Genomic DNA, 27455 nt, shown 5'->3' with positions numbered 1-27455 from the left:
ATAGGAACAGAATCACAGAAATTGAGATCACATAGAGGGTTATCAGTGGGGAGGGCAAGAGGGGAGAACGGGGTGGAAAGTACAGGGAATAAGAAGCATAATTGGTAGGTACAAAATAGTCAGGGCCGGGGTTAAGAATAGTATGGGAAATGGAGAAGTCGAAGAACTTTTATGTATGACCCATAGATATGAACTAAGGGGAGGGAATGCTGATAGCAGGGGGGATGCAGGGCAGAGGGGAATAAAGGGGAAAAGAATGGGACAACTGTAATAGCATAATCAATAAAATATAATTTAAAAATAGATATGCCAGTAAAACTAAGACTTTTTTCTGTAAATATTTCTTACCTTGTTTGAAATTACCACCAAAACACTTTCACAATGAGTATCCTTTTAACAGAACACAGTTCGTCCTATACACTGACAGAATCTAATCAGTTGGCATTCCCAGCCCTAAGAAATAATGATTAATGCTAACTTCATGATGATAGTACTCATAAGTTAGTGTTTTAAAATGTTTAGTGAGGCTCAGTAAATATGAAGTGTTGTTAATCACAGCCAGTTATTTAAGGGTTCTTCAAAAAAAAAAAAAACCTGAGCTTAAATTTGTTCCTGTTGCTTTTACTCTTTCAATTATTTAGGTTTTGTTTATAGGAATTAGGTGAAAAGAAAGAACTGGTATCTCATCCCTAAAGAGAGTTCTCTCCCCATCAGATTTCACATTTAGGAGAGTTAAACCAAGTTTTTAACTATCTTATCTTTCACTCTAGTAAAACTCAACATTGTTGATATGAAACCATAGTTAAGATTTGCTTTTCCCTTTTAAATTGTTTCCTTAAGGAGAGAGAATTGAACAGGCGTGTCTCCCACCCCTAAGTTTTTAAAGCTCGAGCCAAAGAATAGAAACAAGAGCAATAGAGTCTTCTTTTCGGCATGAGGCCACTTCATGAAGACAGAATGGGTGACACAAAGACCAAAATTATACTTCACAGTCTGTGTGGCTTGAAAAAAAATCTATGTCTTTGTACATAGACTTTCATTCATTTTTATTACTGACAAACCATGGAATGTATTTTCCTCCTTTGTTTTGGTCTCTTTATGATTACACATGGCATTTCAAATGGTGTGCTTGATTCATAGTTAAATCTATTCATGAAACATTTAAGATGTAAACTAATGGACCTATTACTTGGTCTGTTTCATCATTTACTATGTCTATGCTTACGTTGTTTTTGTAGTGTGGGTAGCAAGCCCCCATTTCATATAGAAATTTAACCTACTCACATATGCCAAATTTCTTCATTATCAAGCCTTTGATATTAATTGTTGACTTATTTCCTTCTACCCCAATTGTATCAGCTTAGATATAAACATTTTTAAGCTTTATTCCATTTTCAATAAATAAAAACAAAAGAAATATATGGAGAATGCTACAGAAATAGTGTGATTCAAGTCCATGAACCTCGGAATGCCTATCAGTCTACATCAACATGTCTGGTCGTAAAATATGGTTTAGATTTGGGCTTTTTGTGTGTTTTTTGCAATCATCCTACTGTTTTCATTAGATGATCTTTGTGAAAGGATGTCTATAAAAAAATCAACACAGTCTTGGGAATCTGATTGCCATATGTATCAAATAAAAATAGATGCCCATTTAAATTTGAATTTCAGAAAAACCATGAATACCTTTTCAGTATCAGGTGTCCCAAATATCACATGATTTTTTATTATAAATATATCCCAAGTATTAGATGCACAGTAAATAATTTTCACCATCAGTGGGTCCCAAATATTACATGAATTTTTCAAAGATAGCTTAAGTATTATATGGGATATACTTATGCTAAAAAATAATTCATAGTTTACTTTAAAGTAAAATTTTTCTGAGTGTTTTCTGTTTTATTTGGCAACTCTACTTGGAAGGCATCATGGTAGTGTAAGTGAATACACCTGGTTCTGATACTTAAGTAACTGAATAACCTTGGGTGTCTCACTTAACCTACCTGAACCTAAGTTTCAACATTTGTAGAATGAGAAGAAATAATAACTATTTTGCACATTTTCTATAAAGATTAGAAATTATTTACTTAAAACACCTGGCACATGATTTCATGAAAATGTAGCTGTTATTATCAGGACAAAGAAGAAACATAAATGGAAGTTAGTAGTTTTGGGGTTTTTTTAGCTTCATAATTGGCACCACTCATCAGTTAAACAGCCCATTTAATTAATAAGTAGAAGAGTCCGCCACATGATGTTGGTGACTATTTACCAATCAGAGATTTGACCAGTAATAAAATACTGGGTTGGCCAAAAAGTTTGTTGTTGTTGTTGTTTGTTTTTAGTAAGATGGCCGTAGTAACCCTTAGTTATCTTTAATTTCATTCAAAACAATTTTGTTAGATTGTATTGTGATAGCTGTCATACCAGCATGCACTTAAAAAAACTTATCAAAATTGGTGAATTTTTGTGTAGCCATTTTAATACTGAAATGGAAGAAAATATGCAACATTTTTGGCATATGATGCTTTATTATTTCAAGAAAGGTAAAAATCAACTCAAACACAGAAAAAGATTTGTGCAGTGTGTGGAGCAGGTGCTATAACTGATCAAATGTGTCAAAAGCAGTTTACAAAGTTTCATGCTGGAGATTTCTCACTGGACAATGCTCCACGGTTACATAGACCAGTTGAAGTTGATAGTGATCACATCAAGACATTATCGAGGACAATCAATGTTATACCACACAGGAGATAGCCAACATACTCAAAATATCCAAATCAATTAAGTTATTGCTGAAAATGAAAAACACATCTTTTATGGAAGAAAACTAAACAGACTTTTTGGCTAGCCCAATATATACAAACGTTAACCTCCCTCCTTTTTCCTATAACTTGTTATGTTACTTACCAAACGTCATATAACTTGTTAGCATCAGAGCCTGAATATATGTTGTCTTCACATTATCTTTTTTTTTTTTGCTAAGTCACAATTTTATTTCAATCCTACCCATCTCAAACATCATTTTTTAAATTTTTTATTAATTTTATTGAGATATAATTTATATATAGCATTCACCATTTTAAAGTATACAAATCAGTAGTTTTTATTATATTCACAAGGTTGTACAACCAAGGCCAGTATGTAATTCCAGAACATTTTCATCAGCTCCCAGAAGAACCCATACTCATTACCAGTTACTCCCCGTTCCCCCTTTTCCCATCCTCTGGCAACCACTAATCTACTTTTTGTCTTTAAGGGTTTGCCTATTCTGGATATTACATATAAGTGAAATCATAACATATGTGGCCTTTTGTGTCTGACTTCTTTCACTTAGCATAATGTATTAAGGTTCATCCATGTTTCATCACGTGTGAATGCTTCATTCTTTTTATGCTTGAATAATATCCCATTATATGGCCATATAGCACATTTTCCTTATCCATTTATTAGATGATGAACACTTGGGTTGTTTCCACTTATTGGATATTAAGAATAATGCTGCTATGAACATTCTTGTACAAGTTTTTGTATGAACATTTTTTCCCCTTGGGTCTGTATCTAAGAGTGGAATTTCTGGGTCATACTGCAACTCTTTGTTTAACATTTTAAGCAAGTGTTTTCCAAAATGACTCACCATTTTACATTCACCAGTAACACAGAGAGTTCCAGTTTCTCTACATCCTCACTTGTTATTATCTGCTTTATATTATTATTATAGCAATTCAAGTGGGTGTGAACTGATTCCTTACTGAGATTTTGATTTGCAGTTCCCTAGTGACTAATGATGTCAAACATCTTTTCATGTAGTTATTAGCTATGTATATATGATGTGGGACACAAAACCAAAATTATCATCTGGAGGGCAGGCCCCTTGTAGTGCAGGCTTCCCCTGCTAGGTGAGTGTTCTAGGAACCCATCTGTATCAGTGTACCAGATGGTGGTGTTGTAAGAGGCTGTGTTAGGATTCAGTGATTTTTTTTTGAAGACTCTTTCAACACTTTTGCCCATTTCATGATGGGTGATTTATGTGCACACCTGCCCCCACTGTGCTGAGTGTTCAGCAGTTTTTGACCAAAAATGTCATGACCCCCATGCCCCATGCTCCCTATTCACTTGATCTCACCCTGAGAGACTATTTTTGTTTCCCTGGATGAAAAAGTTCTCAAAGGCAAATGTCTTGCCAATGTGGAAGAGGTAAAACAAAAGAATGGCAGAAGCACTAAAAGGCATCAAAATCAACAAGTTCAAAACCTGTTTTCAGCAGTGGGAAAAATATCTTGATATTTAAGGTATATTGATTTCATCAAATCAATACACCTTATCAAGAGTGTATTGGAGTACTTTGAAGGTGACTGAAGTTTAAACATGTAAGAATTAATACACAACTTTTTATAAATAAAATCTGGGTGCTTTTGGGTCCCCTCTTGTATTTTCTTTGCAGAAAGATCAATTCAAATCCTTTGCCTATTTTTAATTAGGTTGTTTATCTTTTTATTTTTGAATTGGAAGAGTTTTTATATATTGTCATCAGAAAAAAACTGATTAGCAAATATTTTCTCCCATTCTGTGGGTTATCGCTTCACTTTCTTGACAGTGTCCTTTGATGGATAAAAGTTTTTAGTTTTGATGATGTCTTATTTATGTATTTTTTCTTTGGTTACTTACAGTTTTGTTATCATATCACATTATCTTTTCTTCCTTGAAGAATAAAACAAGCACTAAAACAGGAGTAGAGACAGAAGCTCTGTTCCCACATTCACAATTACATAAATGTGTGAGCTTAAGCAAATATTAAACTCATTGGGAACTCAGTTTCCACATTTGTGAAAAAAATCTGGGTTCAGCAGAGCAGGCACTTCATAATTTTTTATGAATATACTACCTCTCTGAAACTCCTTAGGTTAGTAGTTCTCAACCTGGGCTACATTTGGCAATCTCTGGAGACACTTTTGGTTGTCACAACTGGGAAAGGTTGATACTGGTATCTAGTGAGTAGAGGTCAGGGGTGCTGGTAAACATGTTACAGTTTACAGGATGGCTCCTACAACAAAGAATTATCCAGACCAAAATGATAGTGGTGCTTAGATTGAGAAAACCTGCTCTGAATTCTATTTCTATTATTCTGGTTTATTTTAAGTGGTAGTTTTTAAGTTTGTCTACTGGAACCAGATCATTTTGTGCTCTTAACCTAGTGCTGGAGGTACCAGCCTGATGGGGGCAGTAGAAGGGAGAGGTACCAATAATTCTTGAGACTATTGGTCAAGAGATTTCTTTGAAAATGTTTTTAGGGCCTTTAAAAACTATTGTGTCTTCAAATTTGGAGAAAAAATATTTCGTTATAGACACCTCCAGGAAAAATCTTGTAGATGTGTTCATGTTATTGAGTCCTTTTCTTCAGGGTTTCTGGAAGAAAATATTTTTGTGAAATACTTGGTACATGTTGTGAAGTGTACCTAATCAATCATAATGGGAAAAAAGAAAAGGAACAGCTTGATGGAAAAAACCTTCATTAGTGAGTTCTGTGACATCAAAGGAAGTTAATATTATTATTTTTTTAAAGATTTTTTTAAATTTATTTTTAGGGAGGGAAGGGAGGGAGATAGAGAGAGAGAGAGAGAGAGAGAAACATCAATGTGCGGTTGCTGGGGGTTATGGCCTGCAACCCAGGAATGTACCCTTGCTGGGAATCGAACCTGGGACACTTTGGTTCCCAGCCCGCGCTCAATCCACTGAGCTACGCCAGCCAGGGCCTTAATATTATTATTCTAGCTGATCAGTTTACTTCAACTTTATCCCATACCATCTACTTGAATGTACTGATTTACTTGAGTTCCATAAATAATCTAAGATAAAATAGACAATAGACTGAAACATGTTTCAGCATTTCTAAAGATCTTGGCATGTAAAAAGCTATTAAACTTGAAGATATGTCTTCTCTGTGATAATATGGCTTATTATTTCATGCCTTTCACCATTAGATGTAATTTTTACCACCACAAGCACTACCATTGTAGACTAGCATTTTATCAAGGTATCCCATTTTTCCTCATAAAAATCTTATGGGGTAGTTTTTTTATCCCCACTTTTCAGATAAAGCCAAAAGTTACAATGGGACTGTAAAATACTTGCTAAGCCATAGTTCCATATTAAAACTTTTCTTGTATATCCAAACTGTTTCCTATTTCAACAACAAAGAAAGTCTATTTATTGTTAAATCTGTATACATTCATATCCCTAATTTTATGGCCCTTCATAATGCTGATTAAACCCTGAGTTATTTCTAAATGTTTTCAATGCCTTAGAATTACTGTTTTTTTCCTAAAAATTATATGTATGTACCTTGAATCTGGTATAATATTTCTTTTTGTCTCTGAGCACCCACATACATGTGTGGATATGTAATATTAAAATTGTACAAGTTCTCCAATATATAAGTAATGGTAGGATTTCTGTTTAACTTTTTTTCTATGTACAGGAAGCAGTAAAAGAAAACAATAAGAGAAAAGAAATGGAAGAGAAGACTAGAAGGGCAAAGCTTGCAAAAGAGAAAGCCGAACAAGAAAAGTTGGAACGCCAGAAGAAAAAGAAACAGCTCATTGATATAAACAAAGGTATGAAGTACTTCCATTTTTTCAAATGGTCTATAAGCTGCAAAATAATTGCACTCGATTAATTTTGGATTACAAAGTGAATTGTGGTTTTGGTAGAAAAAAATCACAGTGTTAGCTGCTTGTGTCAAATTTCTCTCATGAAATTACATGTATTTCTTGTCACCCTACACTGAGCACTCAGGATTTTTGGTAACCAATTGAAGGTAATATGTTCTTGAAAGAGTCTTTTTCTCTCTGTTTTTTTTTTTCTTACCAAATTCTATTATGTTCTGGATGAGGCACTGGTGAAGGAATAAGAGGGCAAGTTGAACAGAGAAAAACTAGTATGGGGAGATGAGCATTATAGCTCTAATTTTAATTTTGTTGACAAAGAGCAGCAACAATTAACACTTTTCCTTGGGGGCTTGAACATTTCAAGCCATAATGGATATTGACAGCACTATTTTATACATTGAAAAAAATTAGGAAAAGCATCCTGCTCAGCTGTGAGCCTAGGAACAAAATGTTGGTATGTCTGTGTAGTATAAAGTAGTTCTTTTCTTGGTTAGCAAGAATGACTGTGGATTAAAGGTAGGTATTTTTTAATTTGTTTATTTTCTTTATAAAGAAGAGAGCATAAATAAAGTGATTGGCACCAGATAGCTACAGCTGAATATTTAAGAATGAAAAAGCATAGCCTTTGCTACTGAGGGTTACAGAATTTAAAAATGAAAAAAAAAAGTCAGAACAAGATAGAAAATAATATGATCAATATGGCCCAATGTAATGATAGTCAAAGTTGTAAGCACTGTATAATCTTGAACATGTGCCATGTACTGTTCTAAGACTGTCACATGTTTTAAGTAATCCTCATAACATCTCTGTGAGGTAGTTTTTTATTATTGTCTCATTTTACAGATGAGGAAACTGAGGCTCATAGAAAGCAAGGTACTTGCCCAAGGCAAATAGAAAGTATTAGCACCAAGATTAGAATCCAAGTAGTCTGGCTATGGAATCTTTGCACTAATAAATGCATTATCAAATAATGAAAACATGCCCCAGCTGGTATGGCACAGTGGATTGAGTGCCAGCCTGCGAACCAAAGGGACATGGCTTGATTACCAGTCACAGCACATGCCTGGGTTGCGGGCCAGTTCCCCAGTAGGGTGAGTGTGAGAGAAAACCACATATGGATGTTTTTCTCCCTCCCTTCCTCTCCTCTAAAAATAAATAAATAACATCTTTTTTTTTAAGCAGCCCTGCCTGGTGTGGGTCAGTGGACTGAGTGCTGACCTGTGAGCCAAAGGGTCACCAGTTTGATTCCCATTCAGGGCACATGCCTGTGATGTAGGCCAGGTCCCAGTAGGGGGCGCACAAGAGACAACCATGCATTGATGTTCCTCTCCCTCTGTCCTTCTCATCCCCTCTCTCTAAAAACTAAAGAAATAAAATCTTTTTTAAAAAAGCAAAAAATCATGTAGCACTTACTGTGTACCAGGAACTTGACTGGGAGATTAACATATATGAACATATTTAAGTCTCATCAAATCCTATTAGGAAAGTGCTACTCACTCATTTCAAGATGAGGCAACTAGACGCAGACTAAATTGCTCAAGTTCACAAAGACAGTAAGAGGTAGAACTAAGATCTGAACCTAGGCAGTCCATGGCCCAAGGTAATTAGTAATAATTATAATGCATTTTTATTATAATTATTACTCATAATTATTAATCAGTATCAATCATCCATAGTAATGTCTCTAAATGGTTAATCTGAAGTAATATCTATTCCTATTAAGATATCCTTTACACCTTTAAAATATGCAAAATCCCTGGCTGGTATACCTCACTTGGTTGGAACGTCATCCCGCACACCAAAAGGTCACAGGTTCAAGTTCTGGTCAGGGCACATGCCTAGGTTGTGTGTTGGGTCCTCTGTCAGGGCATGTATGAGAGGCAACTGACTGATGTTTCTCTTTCACACCAATGGTTTTCTCTCTCTCATCCTCCCTTCCCATATATGTGTCCTTGAGTGAGGACAAAACAAATTAAAATAAAAATACAAACATTTTCAGAAATTGAAAATAGTCTATCTTTTTTACCCATAAAATAAATATAACAATTTAATTTTAAAAGAAGTAAGAAAGTAAACCAATGAGTTCAAATATAGCATAAACATAATTTAACAAACAACTTCATATATAGGCTCACTAGAACTGGTCCTGACTAAAGACCACTCAATTAAGAAAAGCATTAGAGCACAGCCTGGCAATGGGTATTTATAGGAAGTTCTCCCTTAAAAAGTGATAAAGTTCACTGAATAGCGCTGAAAGTTAGCCCCCTTATGTGCATGGAGGAATAGTGAGAGAAAAGCCTGGAAGAGGTAGGGGACAAATTGTTCATTCTCTAGGCTATGCTAAGAGTCTTACCTTGAAAGCTATGGAAAGACTATGAATATTATAAACTGGAAAGTGATGTGCTCAGATAAGTTTCATTTGGACAGAAGTGTAGAGAATGGATTGGAAGTGGAAAGTGCTGAGAGAACAGAGTTTATGAGGTTATTATTATAGTCCTATTAAGAGATGATGGTGTCCTGAATTAATCAATGGTAGTGAGGTTAGAGAAATCACAAATTAGAGGTGTATTAATGTTCTATAGGATATGTAAATGTAGAGACAGATTTATTTTAAGAAGTTGGCTTATGTGATTATAAAAGCTGGCAAGTCCAGAATCTGCAGGGTAGGATGACAGTCTGTAGACCCAGGGAAAAACCAGTGTTGCAGTTCAAGTCTGAAGGCAGTTTGCTGACAGAATTCCCTCTGGATCAGGGGAGGCCAGTCCTTTGTTCTGCTCAGGCCTTCATCTGATTGGATGAGGCCCGCCTACATTACGGACGGCAATCTGCTTTACCTAAAGTCCACTGGTTTTAAATGTTAATCTCATCCAAAAAATACCCTCACAGAATCATCCAAAATAACATTTAAACAAATATTTGGACACCATGTCCCAGCCAATTTGACCCTGAGGATTAATTAGATGTGGAAATCAAGAAAAAGAGGTATTAAAGAAAGTAGTACCCTTGGCAAAATAGTGTAAGGTTTCATGGAAAAGGCTAAGTACAGTCTCTGGGCATATCGGTAGAACTAGACACTGAAGGATGGGTAATATTTGGATAGACAGGCAAAAGTTGTCAAGAAAAAGAAAACATCAGCAATAGTGTGTGTCAGTATGTAAGGTAGCAGGCCTTATGTAAGATATGTTTAATGGCCTACAAGAAAGTAGATCATAATGACTAAGAGGATAGATCTTAAGTTCAAGTCCCAGATCCATTACTGATTAGCCACATAATCTCTAATAAGGTATTTCATTACTCTTGCCTCAATTTCCTCATCTATAAAATGGAATAATGGTACCTTCCTTGTTATTGTGAACACTAAATGAAATAACCCACAGAGACTCATGTTATTTGTATTTTATTCTATCAATTATATGCCAGCGTCTTTGGTCTCTGATAAATAGTTTGATATTCAGTAAATATTTTCTGACATTGTCATTGTCCTCATTGTTATCATTGGCATAAAAGGCTTTGAACTGGAAAACTGTTGGAAAGGTGGGAAGACTGTTGGAAAGACAGTGAAGAGCCTTCCAAGTCAAACAGGGGAGCTGTGTTGTGATGAGGTTGGAGAGCCAAAGTGACTGTAGAAATTTGTTCAGGGATCCCCAAGGTAGTGGACTAGAAGTATAAGAAAAGATGGCTGAGTATAGGGTAAACGTATCTGGAAAAGGACAGTGAAAGGTGACGGGAAAAAAAGAATTAGTTCATACCTTATTCTTTCATACCTTATTCTTTCCTTCCTTTCAGGAAGGAAAATTTTTATAAAAGCGATCGAGAAAAAGGCAGTGAGAGTTGCAAGCAACCAATTAACTAATGGTCAAGGCTTTAAATTTTTTTTAAGAACAGCACATTTTACCAATGTATAATTATGCATTGATGTTTTTTGACATATTAGGTTATTTCATTCAACTAACTTTTATTGCACCATTTCCCAAATAACTCTAATGAAAGCATGCACACAGTAATACACTATTTATGTAAATGCAAAATTGAGAAAGCTAATTTAAATGCAGCAAAAATATGCTAAATCAATAAATGTACTCTAAAACGTGTAATAATATATAAACTATGTAAACTATTTGGTATATTCTATGTTCTCCAGCCTTTTATTATATTATATAAATGATAACTAAGGGAACACTAAAAAGAAAATAATTAATTTTGTAGGTAGAGTGAGGAGGCTTACCAAATATTAGTAGTATTTGTGAGTAAATCTGTTTTCATGTTTATGGAAGTAAACTAATTACAAGAACTTGGAAGAAGGAATAAAAAGAAATGCATTTTTTATTGTTGTTCAAGTACAGTTGTCTCCATTTTCACCCCCTATGCCCCACCCACCCATCCCCGCCTCCCACCTTTGATCCTACCCCTCCTTGACTTTGTCCATATGTCCTTTATATTTGTTCTTTATGGCCCTTTCCCTGTCATCCGCTATTATTCCTTTCCCTCCTCCTCTCTGGTTACTGTCAGGTTGTTGTTGTTTTTTTTCAGTGTCTCTGTTTGTATTGCTTGCTTGTTTATTTTGTTGATTAGGTTCCACTTATAACTGAGATCATATGGTGTTTTTCTTTCACCACCTGGCTTATTTCACTTAGCATAATGCTCTCCACTTCCATCCATGCTGTCATGACAGGTAGGAGCTCCTTCTTTCTTTCTGTTGCGTAGTATTACATTGTTTAAATGTACCACAGTTTTTTGATTCAGTTATTAACTGATGGGCACTTAGGTTGCTTCCAGCACTTGGCTATTGTAAATTGTGCTGCTGTGAACATTGGGGTGCGTGGGTTCTTTTGAATTGGTGACAAATGGATTTTTTAAATTTTATTTTATTTTAATTGTTCAAGTACAGTTTTCTGCCTTTTTCTCCCAATGACAAATGCATTTTTAAAAAGGGTATTTTTAAATTGGAAACTCAAGTATATTTTGTACGCAAATATTATTTAATCAGAAACAGTTTTGTTCCTTTTTATATAAGATTATATGGAAATTAGAATCACCTATTTACTTCTAGTATGATAATAAAGAATGAGCTATCTTAGTAGTAAGATCTGATGATACATCAGCCTTCTGAGACTGAATTAGCAAATTTTATCCAATTATCCTAAACATTTAAATTCTGTGATTACTGGTAGATAGCAATTTTGTTTTTATCTGTATTCTAAGTTTTAAAATAATTACATCTTATAAGTAAATGAGTTCATTTTATGTTACATTATTTTAAGCAGAATAGGTCAAAACTACGTTTCCTAATATCATACCCCAAACATTAAATTACAGTAATCAAAATTATAGATTAGAATACTCATAATTAATGGAATTGATCCCGGTAGTATTTAAGCTTTTCTGCAAGTATAAATTACTGAAACAGTATAGGTACCATCACAAATACTCATGGATGTAATCTAATCACAAAAGCTAAATAAGTGTATATACTTTGTGAACCTAGGAAAGAACCATTGACCTAATAAAACTTTGTCTATGAAGGAAAAGAGAATGAATATCTAGCTGATATTCCATGTACTTAAATTGCTTTGTTCCCTACATTAGCAAACATTTCAAGAAATCTATGTTTATTCACAATCAGAGTTTTTAATATTCTGTTTTTGCAGTGGAGATTTATGAGACTTTTTCCTAAATAAGATTATTCAATACAGTTAAGTTTTGCCCAGTTCTTTAGAGCTTTTAACAAATTAAGATATTTTGTATAAATTTTGGACCTTGTAATTTTTTATGAAACATCCTTAGGTTTGTTTTGTGCAACACCATGCCATACGGCTGCCATTCACTCAATAAATACTTCTTGAATTTGTAAGTTCAAGTGCTAGGTTAAAACAACAAGGTATAAGAGGAGTTCTCACAGTAACAACCATCCAATGGTAAATTACACCCTGCTGGGTGATTTTGATGACTCCTGTGACATGTCATCTCAGACAGATCTTTCATTGGGTTAGCTTTCAATTGAGATGAATTCAACCTTTTCACCTTTGTAGCCAAACAAACCTGAGTTCAAATTCTAATTCTGCATCCTAAACAATGTAACTTTGGGCAATTTACCTAACCTCTGTGATCCTCAGCTTTCTTGCCAATAAAAACAGTGTAAGAATGGCACCTGCCTAGGATTTCCATAAGAATTAAATGAGAGAATACACACAAACCTCTTAGCACTTTCCTGGCACATGGTTAGTTAGCACTTATGTGTTAAATGTTGTTAGCCCATTTATAATAGTAATTACTTCAGTGAACATATCAAGGGAATGTATTAATGGCAATAATCACTACAGTAAAATCTGGGCTCACCAGAATCCTGGGGAAGAGATGTTTTGGTTAATTTGATTTCATAATTATGTAGAAAGCCATATATGTATCAGTCTTTATTATTTGTGATCTTTTGGAACTCTTTGTCTACAGCCCTCCTCTGACCCTGCCAACCATTTCTCCACTCCTCCCAGTTTTCATCTTTGTTCTTAGCTTTACATTTTACAGAGATGAAAATGTGTAGCTTATAGTGCTTAAATATAATTTTGTACAGACAGCCAGCACACAGTATATAGGTCATGAGGACTTTGTTATAGACTCTGGGCCATTATTGAGAGCATCAGTGATTGTTGCAGACAGACATCAGAGAGTGAGCTTCATCCATACTAATTCCAAAATGCCCTCTAGATTAACTAATGGTTCTAGTTATTTTTGTCCTGTAGCCTATTTGAGCCACTTATCACTAGAAATATTTTTCTGACCTCATAGTAAAATAATTACATTTCTGGCATCAGTTCACTGGAAGTGAGGGCTAAACTTTCATTCTGGCTGTGTTAGCATGAAAACAAATTTTCTATATCTACTAAAAATATTCTTTTAAAAAGGAGACAAAAATAAATATGTGAAACAAGACAGGTAATATACTTTAGATCTCATTAAGAGTTCTTAAATTTTAAATTCAGAAACTCATTTTGCAAAAACTGTCAGAGCTGTCCTCAGTGTGTTGAGCATTTAACAGATTTCATCAGTTATGTAGAAGATGACTAATGCTGGCAGTTACAGACTTGGCTTTTCTCTGCAGTATGTGCTCATTGGCACACATACCTTATGTAACTTTACTAGGCAGAAACCTATGAAAATATTGGAGCAGGCAGGTGAAAACAATGAAATTGGCTAAGTAAGAAATAGTCAAGTCACACTGTAGGTGGCCTAATCTCTATTCGAAACATACTTTGTTTACATATTTTAATATTAATTCTTATTAGAGAAAAGTGTCAAATGAATAACAGCTGTTACCTACCAACATCACAATAATTTGGCTTTGTTCTCAGTCAGATGCATTTAGATTCATGTCAGAAATTACACCTAACAGATTCATATAACTAACAAACTATACTGAACACAACTTAATCTCTAATGACTTTTTTTTAAGTTATATTTGTTCTACCTACATTGAATCCCCGAGTCCCTGGGCTGCTTCAGAATTAGGATAAACTCTGTTGTTACACTAAATATGCAAAAGGGTTATTATGGATGAAAACCTTTAAGTGATTTTTAATTTAATTCCACAAGTATTTATTGAGTGTGCACAGTGTGCTGAGCAGGGATGACATACCCTAATCACAGTATTGTTGTCTGAAAACTCAGCACTGTTAACCTACTTAAGGGGTTACTAACTGTTAGCATTTCTCCCTCTCTGTGTATCTCTTCTGTGAGAAATAGTGGTTCTTGCTGCAAATGTGTGCATCTGTGTATGTATCCATTCACATAGGACCATGTGTAGCATATAACATCTCTCTTATCATTTTTTCTCATATTTTGTATATGGAAACTTCTATTTTTTATGTCTAGTCAATCCTGGGTTACTCCCTTCATACATGATTGATATATAATTGTAATAGACTGTCTTGACTAGTTAGTGGAAAGAAATGGGGGAAAAAGTATCTTAGTTTAAGAAAACAGTTATGCCCTTGTTATAATGGTTGTTAGGAAAACATTATAAACTAATCCAAGAATATGATTTTCATCTAAATATGCAATGTGTTTCATATATGATTTCATAATAGCTTAGAAGATGATGATATGATTCATTTGGGAAGCAAAAAATAATTCTTTTAAATGTGCAATTAACTGTGGATGGCATAATACTTTTATTTGTTTGAATTAGTACTGGAATCTACTTTAAGTGCACATTGCATAAAAAATCCCCTTATTATCAGATATTTTATAGTTCCTGAATTTGATTTAGCCTTCTCTATTTGCCGTGCTCTGGACAGGGCTGCCTGGGAATTAATTAACAGGATAGAGGCATGTAGCTATGGGAAGCTGCAGGCATGGCCCTGCTGGGTGGGCCAGGCCCTAGGGGGTTCTTTTGAGACCTATGATTCTGTGGTAGAACAACCACATTCTCACAGTATGCTCTGTTAGACTGTGTTGTAGTCTAAAAGTCAAAATACATTGTTTTGTTTGGGTGCTTAGTCTCTCATATCTTTTTATATCATAACCCCCATCTCAAATTTTAAACTAATAATTTTATTCAGTTTACTGTCTGAAGTGAAGACAAATTTCCTGATTATTTCCAATGTCTCTGCATTCCTGGTTTGAGTTGCTACTGCCTTTGTTTTCCTAGAACAGCATTTCTGCAAAAGGAAAATGTGTTCCCTCTAGCCCTCTTTTGTCAAAAACCCTTGCACTTCCTCTCTTTTGTCAATTGAACCTTCTTTTGAAATGCATCAGTAGGGAGAGCTTGCCTAGCCTTTGCTAGAAAGTAGTAGCTGTAGATTTATTTAAACAATCCAACTGGAAAAAGGTTTTGTTTTTTTTTTTTCTTTTTATTCGAAAACAATTGAAAATGAAAGGTATGTGTCTCAGGATAGAGTGTTTAACTGACCTTGTTCTACTGAAATTCAGTATAGTTACTAGAAACAGCCTCCCCTGTGTTTCACCCAGTGTTTAAAAAGATGCTTTCTTTGTTTGAGGCAACTGGTTCTGAGTCAGAGCTCTGGCTGGCATAACTGCAATCTAGTATGTTGGTAGACCTTGTTATATTGTTCTTTGCATCTCTTTCTCTTCACTCAAAGAGTCACTGCAGCTTTGTTCTAAGGATTTTCTGATCATATTTTGAAGGGACATAGAGATCGAGCTATACAGATGGACTATGACAGCATTAACCTTTGAGTGTAACTACACTCCATCCCTCACAATATATAGCCTGCACTTTTTTTTTTTTAGGTTAAGCAACAGAAATTTTTTCTTGTTGTTCAAGTGCAGTTTCCTCTGTTTACCCTTACCACTCCCACCTTCCACCCTCAATCCTACCCTCCTTTAGCTTTCTCCATGTGTCCTTTATTCATGTTCCTTAATGACCCTTCCCTTTTTCTCTGTTATCCCCTCCTGCCTCCCCTCTGGTTACTGTCAGTTTTTTCTTTATCTCAATGTCTCTGGTTATATTTTGCTCACTCCTTTGTTTTCTTGATTAGGTTCCACTTATAGGTGGGATCGTGTGGTATTTATCCCTCACCACCTGGCTTATTTCACTTAGCATAATGCTCTCCAGTTCCATCCACGCTGTCATGAATATTAGGAGCTCCTTCTTTCTGATGCATAGAATTCCATTGTGTAAATGTACCACAGTTTTTTGATCCAGTCATTTATTGATAGGTGCCTAGGCTGCTTCCACCACTTGGCCATTGTAAATTGTGCTGCTATGAACATTGGGTTTCATAGGTCTTTTTGGATTAGTGTTTTAGGGCTCTTAGTGTATAATCCCAGCAGTGGAATTGCCAGGTCAAAGGGGAGTTCCATTTTTAGTTTTCTGTGGAAATTCCATACTGTTTTCCACAGTTGCTGCACCAGTCTGCATTCTCACCAATAGTGCACTAGGGTTCCCTTTTCTCCACATCCTCTCCAATACTTGTTTATTGATCTGTTTATTAATGGTGTGACTGGTGTGAAGTGGTATCTCATTGTGGTTTTAATTTGCATCTCTCTGAGAGCTAGTGATGCTGAGCATCCTTTCATATGTTTCTGGGCTCTCTGTGTGTCCTCCTTGGAGAAGTGTCTGTTCAGGTCCTTTGCCCATTTTTTAATTGGGTTGTTTGTCTTCCTGGGGTGGTTTCATGTGAGTTCTTCATATATTTTGAAGATCAAACCCTTCTCCAAAGTACCATTTGCAAATACATTTTCCCATACAGTTGGTTCCCTTTTCACTCTGCTGATGTTTTCCTTTAGCTGTGCAGAAGCTTTTTAGTTTAATGAAGTCCCATTTGTTTATTCCTTCCTTTATGTCCCTTGTTCTAGCAGACATATATCGGTGAAAATACTGCTGAGTGGAATACATGAAAATTTTCCTGCCTATGTTCTCCTCTAGGACTTTTATGGTATCAAAACTTATATTTGGGTCCTTTATCTATCTTGAATTTATTTGTGTATATGGTATAAATTTGTGGTTGTTTCATTTTTTTTTTTTTGCACGTAGCTGTCCAGATCTACCATTGGTTGAAGACACTATGTTTACTCCATTTTATGCTTCTGCCCACTTTGTTGAATATTAATTGCCCATAGAGACTTGGGTTTATTTCTAGGCTCTTTATTCTGTTCCATTGGTCTATATGTCTTCTTATGCCAGTACGAAACTGTTTTGATTACTGTGGCCTTATAATATAGTTTGATGCCAGGTATGGTGATCCCTCCAACTTTGTTCTTCTTTCTCAACACTGCTGCAGCTTTTGGGGGGTGTTTATGGTTCCATAAAAATTTTGGAAATGTTCTATATCTGTGAAATATGTCATTAGAATTTTAATAGAGATTGCATTGAATCTATAAATTACTTTGGGTAGTATGGACATTTTGTTGATGTTAATTATTCCAATCTATGAACATGGTATATGCTTCCATTTGTGTGTTCCTTAATTTCTTTCTTCAGTGTTGTGTCATTTTCTCAGTACAGGTCTTTTACCTCCTTGGTTACCTTTATTCCTAGGTACTTTATTTTTCTTGTTGCTATAGCAAATGGGATTTTTTTTCCTGATTTCTGTTTCTGATGTTTCATTGTTGGCATACGAAAATGCGTTTGATTTCTCAATACTGACTTTGTATCCCACCGCTTTGCCAAATTCACTAATTAGGTAGACTAGTTTTTTGGTTGAGCCTATAGGATGTTCTATGTACACTATCATATCATCTGCAAAAAATGACAGTTTGGATTCCTCCTTTCCAATTTGGATGCCTTTTATTTCTTTTTTGTGTCTGACCACTGTAACTAGGACTTCTAATATTATGTTGAATAGAAATGGAAAAAGCAGATATCCTTGTTTTGTTCCTGATCTTAGTGGCAAACGTTTTAGTTTTTGCTTATTGAATATGATGTTGACTGCAGGTTTTTCACACATGGCCTTTATCATGTTGAGGAATGCTCCCTCTACTCCCAGTTTCCTGAATGTTTTTATCATAAATATGTGCTGTACCTTATCTAATGCTTTTCTCCATCTATTGATATGATCATGTGTTTTTTGTCTTTCCTTTTATTTATGTGATATATTACATTTATTGATTTGCAAATATTGTACCCTCCTTGCATCCCTGGGATGAACCCCACTTGGTCATGGTGTATGATCTTTTTGACCAATTGCTGGATGCAGTTTGCCAATATTTTGTTGAGGATTTTAGTGTGTATGTTCATCAGCGATATTGGTCTGTAGTTTTCTTTCTTTGTTGTGTCTTTATCTGGTTGTGGGATTAGAATGATGCTGGCTTCATAAAAAGAGTTTGGGAGTCTTCCCTCTTGTATTTTTTGGAATAGTCTGTGAAGCGTCGGGGTTAGGTCTTCCTTAAATATTTTGTAAAATTCTCCTCTGAAACTGTCTGCTCCAGAGCTTTTGTGTGCCAGGAATTTTTTCATTACTGCTTTGATTTCACCAGCTGTTATCGGTCTATTCCAGCTTTCTGCTCCCTCTTAATTCAGTTTTGGGAGATTATATTTTTCTAGATATTTGTCCATTTCGCCCAGGTTTTCAAATTAGTTGGTATGAAGTTGTTCATAGTGATTTATTTCAATACCTTGTATTTCTGTGGTATCAGTTGTAATCTCTCACCTTTCATTTGTGATTTAGTTTATTTATGTCCTTTCTCTTTGTTCTTGATGAGTCTGGTTAAAGGCTTGCAAATTTCATTTATCTTTTCAAAGAACCAGCTCCTGGATCTATTGATCCTTTGAACTGTTCTTTTAATCTCTACGTTGTTTAATTGTGCTCTGATCTTGGTTAATTCCTTCATTCTACTTGCTCTGGGTTTGTTTGTTGTTGTTCCTCCAGTTCTTGTAGGTGTAGGGTTAGGTTGTTTATTTGAAATGCTTATCTTTTTTAGGTAGGTCTCTACAGCTATGAACTTTCCCCTCGGATTCCCTTTGTTGTGTCCCATAAGTTTTGTGCTATTGTGAGTTTATTTTTATTTGTTTCCAGAAACTTTTTGATGTCTCCCTGGATCTCATTATTAACTCATTCATTCTCTAGCAGCATGCTATTCCATCTCCACAAATTTGAGTGCTTTTGACTTTTTTCCTTGAGGTTGGTTTCTAGTGTCATGCCCTTGTAATCTAAAAAAAATGCTTGATATGATTTCAGTTTTCTTGAATTTTTTGAAGCTTGTTTTGTGTCCTATCATGTGGTCTATCTTCGAAAATGTTCCATGTGGGTTTCAAGAGAATGTGTATATACTTCTCTGGGATGATCAGTGTCATATATATATCAGATATATAGATATAGATAGATATAGACATAGACATAGACATAGACATAGATATAGATATAGATATATCTGTCAAGTCCATTTGATTTAGGGCATTGTTCAATTCCACAATATGTTTGTTGATGTTTTTGTTGGAAGATTTATCCATTTTGACAAATGGATATGTTGAAATCCCTGGTATAAGTAAGTTGCTGTCTATATCTTTCTTGAAGTCCTCCAAGATTTTCATTATATGTTTGGGTGCTCCTGTGTTCGGTATATATGTATTTATAATGCTTATATCTTCTTGATTAATTCTTCCGTTGTGTACTATGAAGTGTCCTTCTGTGTCTCTTTTTGTGGTCTTTTGTTTTTAGCTCTATTTGGTGTGATATAAGTATTGCTACCCCAGGTTTTTTTAATCCTGTCCATTTGCTTGTAACAGTTTTCTCCAACCCTTCACTTTCAGTCTGTGTACATCTTTTGTTCTGAAGTGGGTCTCTTGTAGGCAGCATACGTGCGGGTCATGTTTTTTATCCATTGAGCTACCCTATGTCTTTTCATTGTAGCATTCAATCCATGTATATTGAAGGGTATTTTTCATAGGTACTTATTCATTTATATTTTCCCCAATTGATCCTGTGTTCCTCTGTCTCTCACTTTTTTTTTCTTTCCTTTTCTTAAAGCACTCCCTTTAGCATCTCTTGCAGAGCTGGTTTGGAGGTATATTCTTTTAGACTTCTTTTTTTCTGGGAAACTCCTTATTTCACCTTCCATTTTAATTGAGAGCCTTCCTGGGTAGAGTAGTCTTGGTTGCAGGCCTTTGGTTTTCATTATTTGGAATATTTCTTGCCATTCTCTTCTGGCCTGTAATGTTTCTGTTGAGAAGTAGCTGCTAGTCTTATCAGGGCTCCTTTGTATGTTACTTCCTGTTTGTCTCTCACTGCCTTTAAGATTCTCTCTTTGTCTTTGACTTTTGCCATTTTAATTATGATGTGCTTGGAGTGAGCCTCTTTGGGTTCCTCTTGATTGGGACCCTCTGTGATTTTTGGACTTTTGTGACTTTTTCTTTCATCACATTAGGGAAGTTTTCCATCATTACTTTTTTAAACACATTATCTATTTTTTTATTCTTCCCTTTCTGGTATCCCTATTATATGGATATTATTATGATTCATGTTGTCCTGCAATTCCCTTATCCCCTCATTGTTTTTTAGTCTTTTTTCCTTTTCTTGCTCTTTCTGGGAGTTTTTTTCTACCTTGTCTGCCAGGTCACTGATACAGTCCTCTGCTTCATCTAGCCTGTTTTTGATTCCTTCTACTGTGTTCTTCAATTCAGAACACAGTGTGTTCTTCATTTCCTGGTGTCTCTTATTGATAGTTTCTATGTCCTTTCTCATGCTGATATAGTTTGCAGTAATTTCCCCATAGATCCCCTGTAGTTTTTCATAATTCTCTGTGAGCTCATCGAGCTTCCTTATAACCATTGTTTTGAAGTCAATATCTGATCATTGACTTGCCTTTATTTCATTTAGCACTCCTTTTGAGGATTCCTCCTTTCCTTTTGATCAGGGGTTCTTTGCCTTCCCCATTATTTGTGAGACTCCTCTTATTTACTTTTGCTTCTTAAATTGATCTGTTTTGACTCCCTGCCTTTGTGGTGTGAACTTTTATGTTAGGAGACCTGTGGGATTCAGTTGGCCAGTCTTCTTGATCTCCTGAACTTGATGGTCTTAAGGTTCCCTTTATGCTATTTATGTTGGCTATGTGGATGTAATTGGGTTTCGATTGTTGTTTGATTGTTCTTTGGTGGGTCCTTCCCTCCAGCTAGTTGACTAAGGGTCACCCTGCCTGCCACTTCGTGCATGTTGTTGTGCAGATGCTGCCTGAACAAAACCACGGAGCCCAGGGAGCAAACCTATATCCACTAAAATAACTCCACTCCCCTTCCCACTATCAGTAGCAAATGAACCTGTATTAATAATGGTATGAAGAGATTAAGAGTATTACAGCAAGATAGAAAATGAAAATTAAAATGAAAATAGTGAGAAGAAAGAAGGTAAAATGGAGGAATATAAGGGAGGGGCAATATATGTTAATTGAAGTAAACTGTAGTATAAATCTAGTAACTTAATATGCAGAAATTTGATGGACAAGAAAGGAATCTTAAAGAGCCATTCAGAAAAGAAAATATTGCTAATCATTGGGAAAACACTGTAGTTTTTGTCTGGTAGCATCTAGTATTTACTAGTATTTTCTCTGTCTGGATCCTTCTCTGGTGATGTTCAATGGTGACCCCATTTGACCTTAGGTAGTGTGGTATAGACTACCAGGGATCTACTGCCTGTGGCTGCCTCCTTTGGTTGTTAATCTAGTCACTCTACACTCAGCAGTCAGGCTTAAGCAACACATACTTAGGGTAGAATCCCTCCTGGGTTCAGGGTTGTTGCTTCCCCTCAGGCTGCTCTAAGTTGCAGGAGAGTGGACTGCCTGAGCAGGATGGCTGCTGCAGTATTGGGGATGACTCAGCACTGGGATCCCAGCATCTACTGTCTCAGTTCTCTCCCTAAAGTTTCCATTGCCAGTCTCTCCTTTAGTATCTGTAGCCCACTCTTCCCTCACCTTTGCTAGAACCCAGGGTAAGTGGCTGCAAATGAAATTTGTGTGTTAGCCCTTTAACCGGCTCTTTATGTCTCCAGTCATGCATCTCTGGCCAAGAGCAACCCTGTTGCTTTCCACCACTGGTTGTTATCTGTGTGCTCTTAGGGCTCTGGTGCTCTAGGCTGGGGACACCAGCTTAGGGTTTAGATCCCAGTCTTTTCAGGGGGATCCAACCAGCCGCTTAATTATCCATCTGGCGCTGTCACTTGTGGGTGTCCATCCAGCCCTCTCCAGTCTCCGCTGCACTCCTTACCCAACAGGTTCTGCTGAAGCTGGTTCTACTGTCTGTCTGAGGTTATAAGTCTTCTATCTTGCTATTTTTCAGTTGTTTGTTCTGGGTGTTTGTAGGTTAAACCTACAATTTAGGTTTAATTCCAGATGGTACTCGGAGGAGGTTACTGTGGCTTCTACTCACTCCTCCCCCATCTTTCCCCTCTCAAATTGTTTAATTAGAACTTTGTGCTCTACCTGGCTTTCTTTTCTGATTTAAGGTTTTACTTAGTTTTATTAGTCTTAGTTTTAGGTCACAACTTTCTGAATCACCTACCCCCTCTGCCCCACACCCTGCTCATATTGGCACTTGACTAACTAATGCACTGCCACTGTTCAACTTGAGTTTCATTTGAAACAACACTCCTTTCCTCTGTTAATACCTTGGGATACTTTGGCAGGGGCATCAGAAACCCTACCACGATGGGTGAGTTACTGCACTGAAGATTCTTGGTGTTCTCCTACAGCAGTGGATCTCAAAGTATGGTCCCTGGATAAGCAACTTTAGTGTAACCTAGTTTTTTTTTTTAGATATGTACATTCGCTGGCTTTCATCCAGAATTACTGAATAACAAAATGGGTGGGAATAAGAGGGAGAGCAATCATTTTTTTTAACAAGCTCTCTAGATGATTCTAAATGCACATTGAAAGTTAAGAACCCTAGAGCCCAATGACTGGACTCATCTTTTACAACTGAGACACTAACAGCATTTGCTCAAGGACTTAGAGCTAAGTTTAGTGCTAAATATTAGAGCCTGTCTCAGCCCACTGCTCTATACTATACTACTACACATTGTTCATGCTTAAACTTATTTTTAGTCACTTAAATTTGGTCATGGCATATTAATGTGCATGTGAAAGTGATCGGCGTATCCTCCAAACTTTGCATTTCTATGCTTTTTGAACCACAGCCAGTGATGGGATCAGTCAGAATCAAGTAGTTTTTAGGGACAAGTTGGGAGGATATCCTTGGCATTAGAACTTTACAGGGAACTGGGCACTGTCTGTGTTATACAGTATGGCTTTGATGGATGGTTATTGCCATGTTTTGGAAAGTACAACATACCAAAATGAACTCAAGCCACTGATTTATTAAGGAATAATCACTTGCATTTGTGTACATGTGTGTTTGTGTTTAGTTTGTAAAATGAATTACCAAAGAATTTCTTAAGTAGCAATGTCCCTGGAATGTTAAAATAGAATCACTTGTTTGTGGGGTAAAGGTATTTAATGAATAACATAACTGTTTAGGAACACATCTATTGAAGAACAAGTATACCTTGTATTAGTTTTTAATTATTATTATACTTTTTCTATAATTATCCTCATTTTAACATACTTTAAGGCCTTCTGTTCCCTGTAGATGGATGTTCTCATATATTCTCCAGATAGTAAATAAATATGTCTGAGTTTTCCATTGTTTTAGTTTGACATCTTTGCCCCTCATACCCTCATGGATCTGAACTTAGAGGAAAGGCAATCCAAAGCTACTATTGCTTTTTTTCTGCTTTCAATTTTATTTTTAACAGCCAAACATTTCTCAGTGATCATTGGAGCATTGAGACTATTATCCTACTAAGTCATGGTTGAGTGGATTGAAAAAGTTAGTGCAGCCTCTAAAGGATTTGACTTAACCATTGGGAAATTCTTCTTTCACATGATTCTATGAATGTTAAAGAAAAGAAAATAGCATTAAGAAATTATCAGGAATAATAACTGCTACATCATTTTGAAGACCTTGTAATGTTTTTCATATATTAATAAGAAACATAAGAAATGGACAACCAAGGTAGTCTATTAGGTTACAGATGGGTTTTATTTTTACCAACATTGGCTATATAAATTGCATGGCTCACTGCAAAATGAAAATATGGGCCTCTTGTTCAAAGATTGTTAATTTCAGGATGGCAAGTAGCAGAATATTTAACCAACCATGGAGTCCTTCTGAGCACAGGGCCCAGTGTGATTGCATGGGTCACAAGCCCAGGAAGCCCATATTTTGCCTAAGTAATACAGTTAATAAAAGAACCGAAATCTACACCCCATTGTTCTTGGAAGAAAATGAACATTTTAACTTGAATAAAAGTGATAATCTTTTAACAAGAATCTGCTTCTAAAAAAAAAAAAACTCTTCCTGCAAGTAACCTCTTTTATTTGTTTCAAAATGTCTATCTGTAGCAAATAAAAAGAGGAGCTTTTCCCTCGAGAACTTCTGGCAACAAATGATGGTTTTCAGCCCTCTTCTGATATATTGAGAAATAGTTCTAATTTCTCTTAAATTAGATGTTAACATATTTCTCTGGTAAATACTTTACATACTCTGAACAAACAGATTAAAATTTCTCACATATTTTGCTGAAGAGATTCCTGTTTCTCTTTTTTAATACCCAGTAGCTTAAGGTATCATATCTAGAGATAGTTTACATCACAATCTATGTAAGTAATATGATGGGGCTTATAGTATTTTATTCTGCAGCATTATTTTTGGGTCTATTTTCAGTTGATGCTGAGTTGACTTAGAGTGATAGCAATCCTTTGAAATTTGTTTTCCACAATTTTGTTATCATAAAGCATTAGGATGCCCTCTAGATTATCCAGGCCAGTTCCCTGCATCAAGGTATGCTCATATATAACTCTGTAAGACAAATGGTTAGATACTATATTTCTATCTGTCCAAAGAGAAGGAACATGTGATAGTACCAATAATCCTTATATAGGAAATAATGTCCAGGGAAACGCCAGTTGTACTTATATTCCTCACAAGTCATATTGTTCTTTTTTATAAGTTAATTTTTAAAATTATTTTACCATTGTTAAATTACAGTTGTCTGCCTTTACCTCCCACAACTCCCCCCCACCCAAGTCACCCCCACCTTCCTCCCCTGCTTCCAACCCCCCTTGGTTTTGTCCATGTGTCCTTTATAGTTGTTTCTGAAAACGCTTCCCCTCTTTTTCCCATTATCCTCTCCCACCTCCCTTCTGTTCATTGTCAGATTGTTTTTAATTCCAATGTCTCTGGTTATATTTTGCTTGCTTGTTTGTTTTGTTGATTAGGGTCCAGTTAAAGGTGAGATCATACGGTATTTGTCCCTCACTGCCTGACTTATTTCACTTAGCATAATGTTCTCCAAATCCCATGCTGTCACAAAGGGTAGGAGCTCCTTCTTCCTTTCTGCTGCATAGTATTCCACTGTGTAAATGTACCACAATTTTGTGATACATTCATTTACTGATGGGCACTTAGGTGGCTTCAACCACTTGGCCATTGTAAATTGTGCTGCTATGAACATTGGGGTGCATAGGTCCTTTTGGATTGGTGTTTCAGGGTTCTTAGGATATAATCCTAGCAGTGGAATTGCTGGGTCAAAAGACAGACCCATTTTTAGTTTTCTGAGGAAATTCCATACTATTTTCCACAGTGGCTGTACCAGTCTGCAGTCCCACCAACAGTGCACTATGGTTCACTTTTCTGCACATCCTCTCCAACACTTGTTGTTTGTTGATTTGTTTATGATGGCCATTCTGACTGGTGTGAAGTGGTATCTCATTGTGGTTTTAATTTGCATCTCTCTGATGGCTAATGATGCTGAGCATCTTTTCATATGTCCCTGGGCCCTCTGTGTGTCCTCCTTGGAGAAGTGCCTGTTCAAGTCTTTGACCTATTTTTTAATTGGGTTGTTGTCTTCCTGGGGTGGAGTAATGTGAGTTCTTTATATATTTTGGATACCCAACCCTTGTCCGAGGTATCATTGGCAAATATGTTTTCCCATATACTTGGTTTTCTTTTAATTTTAATGCTGTTTTCTTTAGCCATGCAGACGCTTTTTAATTTGATGAGGTCCCATTTGTTTATTCTTTCCTTTTTGTTCCTTGCTCTAGGGGACAAATCCCATTGTTCTTGATTGCAATCATTATTCTTTTTTTATTGAAATTATTTGATGTGTCTTATTTCTTTACTTCAGGCAACATGTTTTATTTCTAAACCTAACCTTAATTATAGTCTTCCTGAGAAAATACAAAAAATAAACATGCTTTTCTAACCACTATACTCTACCATGTAAAACACTTGAAAACTGTTATCACATCTGTTCCTTTTCAATTCTTGGTTAGATATTTCTTGGTTAATCATTATTACTGCATATGTTTCTCTTTTTTAATGAAAAACTATGGAATTATTCAGTTTTTCTTAAAAGTTCACTGATTTTATATTTTAGATGCTCTTTAGTATTCAGTATATTCACAGGATACTCAGTTTCCTTTACTGGTCCACTGGCTCCAAAATTTATTAGAATAATTTTATTTACCATATGTTTGTCTCATATTGGAAATGTTAGGGGAAAAATTGAATTTTGAATGTGAAAGGTTCTTTCTTCTTTTATCAAAAGAAAAAATGCATTCTCTGACATTAATAAAAGTCACACTGGCATTCCCTTTCAAGAAACTCACTAAAATGACAAAAAGCACAAAAATAATTAGATATTTGGTTGAATGGAATTGGTTGGCTTTCTTATCTGATAAATTTTAATACAGAAAAATAAAATGACAATTGATAAGAGAGTCCAAACATGCCTGACACATTGATACTTGAAGCAATTGTCATTATTTCATGTGTTTACAATAGAAAAAGTAAATTTTATTTTTGCAAATATTGCTGAATTTTTCTCTGGAAAATACTATAATGAGTAGGTGTGTTTATTAAGTTTTCAGTGAGGTGCTGGCTGCATCAAGGTTTGGAAAAACAAATATGTATTTTCTGTCTCTAAGTATATGAACTAAAATGATAAAGGCTTAATATTCATTAACGCTTGCTGAGAGGAAAAAAATGAGATTAGAGATTGCGTTTTGCTCAGTACTGCATAACTTATTTTCTCAAGTCCTACTTAAGTTTTGATTTCTAAATCTGTCCCCAGTGAAATCATACCTCAAAAGTTATTCATTAGAATGACAAGATAAGCTGCCTTGCATTCATGTGCTAGAGTTGGGGTAAGGGACAGAGTTCTGGGAGATCTTGCAAAACAATTCCCAAGCTGTAGTGGAAACGAGCACAAATTATTGACCTCAGTGAAAAATTGGCAACATCTTCATATTGAAGATAATAGGCGAAAGGATGTGTCAATT

At 35.7% G+C, this 27455-nt stretch overlaps 1 protein-coding gene across 4 annotated transcripts in view; it reads left to right on the top strand.

Moving 5' to 3' along the window:
• Positions 1 to 27455, top strand: part of DIAPH2 (diaphanous related formin 2) — a 914500-nt gene that overhangs the window by 669755 nt on the left and 217290 nt on the right. For all 4 annotated transcript variants that reach the window (XM_028522433.2, XM_036016530.1, XM_028522432.2 and 1 more), the window contains one exon: positions 6479 to 6614. In XM_028522433.2, coding sequence (XP_028378234.1) covers positions 6479 to 6614 — 136 coding nt within the window. The remainder of the gene's footprint in view (positions 1 to 6478; positions 6615 to 27455) is intronic.

This window comes from Phyllostomus discolor, chromosome X (genome assembly GCF_004126475.2).
Source record: "Phyllostomus discolor isolate MPI-MPIP mPhyDis1 chromosome X, mPhyDis1.pri.v3, whole genome shotgun sequence".
Taxonomy (NCBI): domain Eukaryota; kingdom Metazoa; phylum Chordata; class Mammalia; order Chiroptera; family Phyllostomidae; genus Phyllostomus; species Phyllostomus discolor.
This window is presented reverse-complemented; position numbering and strand designations above follow the sequence as displayed.